Source organism: Orycteropus afer, unplaced genomic scaffold (assembly GCF_000298275.1).
Source record: "Orycteropus afer afer isolate SDZICR_OR568_19922 unplaced genomic scaffold, OryAfe1.0 scaffold00549, whole genome shotgun sequence".
Taxonomy (NCBI): domain Eukaryota; kingdom Metazoa; phylum Chordata; class Mammalia; order Tubulidentata; family Orycteropodidae; genus Orycteropus; species Orycteropus afer.
This window is the reverse complement of record NW_006922136.1, coordinates 148,151-156,440: the sequence shown is the minus strand read 5'-3', so window position 1 is coordinate 156,440 and position 8,290 is coordinate 148,151. Positions and strand designations below refer to the sequence as shown.

The 8,290-nt window shown below is 39.6% G+C and overlaps 1 protein-coding gene across 1 annotated transcript in view; it reads right to left on the bottom strand.

The window, feature by feature from the left end:
- ALG13 (ALG13 UDP-N-acetylglucosaminyltransferase subunit) overlaps window positions 1–8,290 on the bottom strand; it is an 82,676-nt gene that overhangs the window by 27,853 nt on the left and 46,533 nt on the right. The window contains 3 exon segments of the mRNA XM_042782982.1: window positions 2,429–2,484; window positions 2,580–2,612; window positions 7,481–7,601. Coding sequence (XP_042638916.1) covers window positions 2,429–2,484; window positions 2,580–2,612; window positions 7,481–7,601 — 210 coding nt within the window.

Sequence of the window (8,290 nt, the reverse complement as noted above, 5' to 3'; positions counted from 1 at the left end):
GCCTTGGAAACCCAAGCAGGGGTCACTATGAGTCAGATCTGACTCAACAGCAGTGAGTTTGTTTTTTTTTTTTTCCTAAAGATGTTATGCCTAAAATATAAAAGCAAAAATTTAGTACACGAAGCTGCTTAGTTAAAATTATCATATGTTTATATAAATAATTCACATTTCATGTTTTCTTCTAAACCATGCAACCCTATTATGTGCTGGTTTCCTATGTGGGCTATGCACATTGTGTGCACATGTTTGTTATTCACCTGGGTACGTTTTATGTGAAAAACATAATAACCAGAGTATAAAAGTTACTAAACCTCTTCACAAATATTTCAGTTCTGTTTCTGAGCACATAGGGTAGGATTGCCTTCTCTGCCCTTTTTAAAGTTAGGTATAGTCATGTGACTTGTTTTGGCCAATGAAACATGAGCAGAAATTGTAAAAAGCCAGTGTTCCCTGCTATCGATATATCCCTGCCGAGATGATAATCAAAGTACGTGTCTATCAGCCAGCGTCCCTGAGTGCCTATGATGAAAAGAAGCCTCCTATCAACTTGCATTCAACATCCAACTTTTCCTGTGTTAAGCTGCTGAGATTATGGGGGGCAGGTAGTTATTACTGTAGTATAACCTAGCTTAAATAAAACAGAAATTGGTGATCAGAAGGAAGTATGGTGCTGTAGTAACAAAACCTAACTTGGAAAGATTATGAACTTGTAGCTCTTGGGGGGGAGAGGCTTCATTAAAAGAGTGTTAGTATCATGTATGTTTATTACCTTGGCAAAGTTTAACGAGCTATTGTAAGAAAGACATCTGTGTGGAAAAGAATTAGACTGCAGGAAGGAATGAAAAGTAGTAAGAATTCATAAATACAGGGTCTTTTTGGGTTGAAGAGGCAACTGCTTCAACACCAAGCTGTAAAAGATAAAATTAATAAATGCTCTGAACAAAAAAGACCAGTTAAAATTCAGCCTTGCAGCAAGAATCAAGTCATTGTTAAAGTCTCTGAATATATTAAGAGTCTCAAAGCTAGAGTCCAACTAAGGATATAACACCCTATAAATTCTTTTGCTTGGACAAAGTGGCTCATGGAAAAGCATCCAAAGTTTCGGTTCTCCCTTCAATATGCGATAAGCTCAAGTTACTGGCAATCAAGTAGAGAGACAGAGGGATAAGTAAAGCAAAACATTACAGCAAACCTAAGTAGTGTATCTATATAAAAAATTGTCATGCCTATTGGTACATGGAACTAACAGGAATCAAACAAAGAAGAAGTATAAGTCAGTCAGTCACAGTCAATGAAATCATGTGTCAGAACTAAAAGCATCCAACTGAGATAAAATGATCCTTGGGCCCCTAATCTTTTGTGAGCAAGCAGCAGGCTGTGAAAGCTCTTTAACTGCCAAGGGTGGATTATTCCCCAATGCTTACATTACACTTCAGATACAGACAAGAAGAAAGGGCCGTGGAATAATCAAGAGTCCCAGAAAACAATAAACTGGGGAACCCTTCCAAAAAGCCCCTCCAAGGAACAGGATTAAAGGCTAATCAAGGAACAATCCCCATGCCTAGGTTGGTGGCCCTCACAATGTCTGCCTCATCATGATTTTGGAATTAAAACAGGCCTGTAACTGTCTTCCTCCCACTTTCCCTCTGAGTACGAATTTTTATTGTATTTTTTAAAAATCCCTGCTCCACTACTGTAAATTATATTTTTGGTTTTAAGAATGTAATACAGAGAATGCTATGTATCACCCAGAAATCCTGGACTTTTGAGTTTGATTATACTGAATGGGACTCTTGGACTACCTCCTTTAGAAAGGAAGGAAATGTTTTGCCTGTGGGAGGGAGAGGGAGTTGAATGGTGTAGTCATTAGTGCTATAAACTATTTCTAACATAGAATCTTTGGTGAGATCTGCTCTGGTCATTGAAATGGAAGTGACATGTATCATCTCTGCGTAGAAGCTTTAACACCAGCGCACTATTCACCACCTTTTATTTCCCACACCTTGGAAATTATGGATGGAACTTCTATCAGCCTGAATCCCTAAGCAAAGCCCTCCTGCAAATCTCCACTGGACATGCAGTGTAAGTGAGCAAAGCTTTTGTTTTATTAAACTCATCAGATTTACAGGCTTTTCTTATACTGACACTAAAGTTGTAGTTAATAATCCTGTAAAATAAGCTATCACTGACAAGGCCAGAATCTTTCTTATACCTCACATATTAGGAATATCTCTAAATAGATTAATTTCAGGACAGGGGTATGATCTTGGATGAATTACTTTGTTTCTGTGCCTCAGTTTCTTCATCCAGTAAATGATACAATTGCCTCATAATGTTACTGTGCTTTAAATGTTTATACCTATAGTTCTTAGAACAGTGGCCTCATACACAGTAGGAGCTGTGTTTGCTATTATTATTAAATACCTACCAAGTCTGCCGTAGATTCAGTTGTTCTACAAACACCTGACGTTTCATAGTCTGGCTCTAGAGGATATAGCCAAAGTAAAAAAAATTAGCATTATTTTATAGTTCGAAATTTCACAAATGATGAATGTCACATTATACTAGATCTCACTGACCTGAAGGATAAACATATTCTTCATGGTATCCCCCTAGGAAGAAAGACAAGATAGAAATTTGTTTACGTAAGTCTTTCCACTTCAGCAGAAACTGAAATGTATATCCTTGCAATAAGTGATTTGAGCTTTCACATTGACCACCAGATATCAAAACCAGAGATTAGTTGTAAATAGAATGAATTACTCCTCTGAAAAGTCTCTACTTCCTACTAAGTTCAGGCAGAGTGGATACAGATTAGATTCAGGCAGCGGTAACAAACACAGCTGTCTCCAGTCTTTTGGCCATACAGTGATTGATACACAGACTCTGGAAGTAGGACTGCCTAGGTATGAACCCCAATTATATGACTTTAGGCAGGTTACTTATCTTTGTGCCTCAATTTTTTCACTATAAAATGGGGTTAATAGTACCCAGATTGCAGGAATTTTAAAGGAGGATAAAACAGTTACTATATATGAAAAGTACTTAGAATAGTATCTGACACAAAGTAAACACTCAAATGGTAAAAAAAGTAATCTGAATATAACCCACAGCTTGCTTAGGTGGACATTAAAGGGATGTGCCATGCCTCATCTGTTTTCAGCCTATTTTAGGTTAACTGATACATATTAAATTCCCTATTGTCCTCTCTCAGGATGGCTCAGTGGATTGTAGCACTTGGCTTTAAGGCTGATGTATCACCACTATCGTAAAAAGTCAAAGAAATGGCTCTGCCATTTACTGCCATGTCCCTGGGTGAGTTGTTAGAACCCTCTAAGCTTCAGTTCCTTTACGTTAATGGAGGGAAAGGAGTGTCAGTAATAGCATCTACTTTGTGTAAATGTTGAGAAAATAAGTATGTACAGCTCTGAGTACAGTGCCTAGGGCAGAAAATAGGTTTAACCATGACCTTTGTGACCAAGAAAAGAACATTTGTAAGGAGGACTGCCCAGCAGAGGAGATGTCTGTGGTCAAAAGCCCTCCAGGCTCCACAAATCATGCCATTTAGACAGCTTTCTCCTCCTGAAGAGGATGGCATCCAGGAGGAGGAGGAAGGGGACGGGAGAGCTCCCGTAAGTGGAGCCGCCTCAGAATGCTAGGGGAAGTCCAGGGTAGTGTTGTGATTACTACAAAGACATCCAGGTCTCTGTGCTCATGACTGGGCCACATTGGTGAGCACAATGCTCAGAAGACAACTCATACAGCTTAGCAAAATAGACAGTGTCTGCTGCCTTCCCTCAGCGCCCAATAGCTATTCACCAAGTTGTGCACCAACATCCCTATCTTCACCACGAACTCTTATGCACCACCCAAAGTCAAGCACCGGGTAATCTGGGCCTCCAGCAACCCCATCAGCCAGGCTGTGGCAAGGGCCTGCAGACAGAGTGGCCAGGCTAGCCAAGGCCCTGGAACAACCTGGTTTTCTATGATCAAGTTCCTGAGGGGTACCCCTTGCTTTCCTGCCAGTGGAGTGGAGGTCTGTGACAGCCCTAAAATTGGCATCATAAAACTCAGGTGTGAGTGTGGTTCATTCTCTACTTAGTTGCATGGCCTGAACAAGTCACTCAACTTCTCTATGCCTCAGTTTCCTAGTTCCTCACCTGAGAGAATAGCAGCTGTCTGAAATACCTCACAACTTGGGGGGGGGGAAATCAAAGAAACCACGAGGGTGAAAGTGCTTAGTGAGCTTTAAAGCACCACAGCTTCATTACTCATCCAGCACCTTCCAAACAATTCTTACAAGGCAGCCTGGCAGATTTAAATCTATGTTTTCGAGGTAGCAAATGCCATTTTGTACTTTTTCAAAGAACTTTCACATAGTACCTACTGATACTTATAGATGAGGGCTCACTATCTGAAAGAGGGAGAAAACTGAGGCCCAGAGGGCTGAAGTGATTCTCCCAAAGTCAGCAGCTTAGCAACGAAGCTGACCCTTGAGCCATATACCTCCACTGTCTCTCTACCACCTTAGAGGGATGGAATTTGACTGTTAGACTTAGCATGAGTCTGGGCACAGGATTCCCGAGTCTGTTCCTGACCTGTAGCTGGATCTTTCCATCTCTCTATGACTCTATTTCCGTCATCTGTAATATGGGCAGAATCATCAATTCTGGGCATTCCATGTGATTCAAGTTAAATTATTATTACATGTTTTATTGAGCAAAAAAAAAGTTCAAGGGAAGGTTTACACATGGAGGGAAACTTTTTCTGTTGGTTACCAGGGATGGGAGGGGAGGGAAAATTTCTAGATAGGTGGGGATAAAAGGATACACACACACACACACACACACACACACACACACGCCAGAGATTATTAGTGGTTACCAGGGCTGGAATGGAGGGGGAAAGGGGAAGCTTTTGTTTGGGGGACATTGAGTTTATGTTAATAGGTGGTAGAATATTTTGGAAAAGGACAGCAATAATGCAGGCACAATACGAAAAATGTCATCAACGTCCCTGAGCTGTAAATGTGGAAGTTGTTACGTTGGCGAATGTCTTGTGTATATTTTCACCACAATAAAAGTGAAAAGAAAAAAAATTGATGTATCACTGAAATGCAGAGAAAGTCAATTGTCAACTGGGTAGTTTTCCATGAAATTAATCCCACAGGTCAAAATTGAATACAATTCTTATCAATCACACATCCATGAAACCCCTTCAGATAACATGATTTAAAGTGAGAACAAAGATACAGTTACCTCAAATATGCCACTACAGATGAACAGCACATCAGAAGCTATCCACAGTGCCAAAGTAAAAGAACAGAGTAAATTTCCTTGAGTACTTGCAGGCACATGGATATATGAAACCTTCACAGATCATTCTTTTGCTAGATTTTTTTTGGTCCTCATCCTCATATCCACCACTTTCTTCTACTTAAATAGCTAAAAGAACATCACTAGGAAGTAAGGAACCTGACAGGTTAATCTAACAGATCACTAGTCATTCAGAATATCTTACCTTCTTAAGGCACCCAATTCCTCCACAATCGTTTCAGTATGCGTATATCATTTTATGTAATAAATAAATAAATAAATAAAAATAAACACTCCCCATGGTGGGAGGCAATAAAACAACTGTCAAGGGCATATGTATGCTTCAGTTAGACAAAATGGGTTCAAATTTGAACTCTGCCAGTCATAAAGGAACAGATGTTGTATGATTCCATTTATAAGAAATGCCCAAAATAGTAAAGTTTATTGGTGGTTGCCCAGGGCTGGAGGGAGGCAGGGCGGCTGGTGGAAAATAAGGAGTGAATGTTAATGGGTTTCTTTTTGGCATGATGAGAATATTCCAAAATTGATTGTGGTGATAACTGCAGAACTCTGAGAATACATTAAAAGCCACTGACTTGGACTCTAAATGGGTGAACTGTATGGTATGTGAATTATATCTCAATAAATCTATTATATAAAAAAATCAAACTCTGCCACGTACCAAGGGTATGCCCTTGGACACTGAACCTCATGTATAAAATAGGCATACCATATTCCTTAGAAGTACACTGTAAGGATTATATTAAATGATGAACAAAAGTACTTAGTTCAGTGGCTGGTACATAGAATTCAATAACTAGTAACATTTACAGGTTGAGTAGATCTCTTTGTCAAAGCACTTATTTGTTTTATAGCAGTACTGTAAATTAATAGCCAGTTACATAAAAGCCTCAAATAGTCATACATATGGTGAAGCAAACTGGTAGCACAGTGGTTAAAAAGGTCATGAGTTCAAACCCACCAGGTACTCTATGGGATAACGATGTGGAAGTCTTCTTCCAAAAATAGTCAGCTTTGGAAACTCTATGGAATGATTCTATTCTGTCCTATAGGGTCACTAGGAGTTGGAAGGGATTGACCTACCAGCAACAGGTTTGGTTATTTTGGTGGTGGTGAGAATACAGACAGCAGAACATACACCAAATCAGAAGTTCCTCCATCACAGTTCAGTGACACTGACGACATTCTTCGAGTTGTGCAACCACTCTCTCCTTCCTTTCCTGAGTTGTCCCTCTCCCATGAACACATACTCACTGTCCCCCAAGCTTACTATCTAATGTTTTGACTTGTCATCAGCTGATCCCATATAAATAACTCTTAAAAAAGCACAATGTTCAAGGCAGACATTCCTTCCTAGCTAAGCTAAACTACTGTTTAGTTTGAAGAAGACTTCAGAGGATATTTTTGGCTTAAGGTTTAAAGGTTATCTCAGTACAACAGTTTCAAGCATTTATCCAACCTTCATGACTATCTAATCTTTCTAGCTGATGCTGTCAATTTGATACTATATCAATCTTAAGAGAACGATGCGCAAAGCTGACTATATCTATATATATATATACATATATATATACATATATTTTTTTTTTTTGGAATAAGAAATAGATTCCCATACTGACATCTTACCAAATTAAAACTCACTTTCATATGATAAAAAATGCTTGTCATTAAAGACCTACGTTGTTGTTGTTGTTGTTTTGTGCGACCAAGATGATCGTGACTCCTAGTTATTACCCTGTAGGGCAGAGAATCTTTATGGGAGCAGATTGCCAAATCTTTGCTCCCAGAGTCACTGGTGCATTTGAACACTGACTTTTCAGTTAGCAGCTAAGCACTTCACCATCATGCCACTGCTGCTGTTGTTATGTGCCGTGGAGAGTCACTAGGGCTCCTTAAAGACCTATGTAAAAAGCTGAAAAATTGTAACAAGTCTGTCTTCCTGAAATACCAAGACATCTTCAAAAGAACCTAGCAAGCCCCCAGACAAGAACTAATAACTTTTCCAAAACAAGCTCCCAGAACACAGTGAAAACCCAAAAGCAAGCCTTTAGTCTAATTCACAATCTTGATGTACTAATGCCACAAGAACCATTTTAAAAAAAAATTACACACACACACACATAATTTAACTGTAACTAACTCACCATTTTCAACCTGGCTGTCGCCTTCCTCTACATTCAAAGTTTGTTTGTCTGAGCTCTGTCCCTGCATTGCAATACAGTATCTTGAAGCAGCAGGAACCATTGTAGAAGGTCCTCCATGATTCTACATCAAAGAGAAAAAACATACATATGCAGGTCTCCCTATACAGCCCCCCACAAAAAAAACACACACACAAAATAGTAGATGGATATTTTGAAAGCTGACTGAAGAAAGCAATGACTAAGAATATGAACTGCTGTTTTAAGAGAATTCTGCAAGTTTATGCAAGAGAGTTCTGCAAGTTTATGTAACAAAAACCAAATCCACTGCCACCAAGTCGATTCCAACTCCCCCCATGGGTTTCCAAGGAGGTAAATCTTATAGAAGTAGATTGCCCCATCTTTCTTCTGTGCAGTGGCTGGTGAGTGTGAACCACCAACCTTGTAGTTAGCAATGCATTATAGTCACTGTGCCACCAGATCTCTATTTTTTGAAACTAAATAAATAAGCATCAAGAAAACAGAAACATTAATCCACACTGTATGGGAACCTGGATAGCACAAATGGTTTACACTTCATTACTAACCTAAAGGTTGGCAGTTTGAAACCACTCTGTGGTACTCTGGAGGAAAAGCCTGGAAATCTGCTCCTGTAAAGATTGTTGTTGTTGTTGTTGTTATGTGCCGTCGAGTCGGACCCGACTCATAGCGACCCCTTCCTTGGGTTTCCGAGGCAGTATCACTACGGAAGTAGGATTGCCCAACCTTCCTTCCGAGGAGTGGCTGGTGGATTTGAACCGCCAGCCTTCTGGT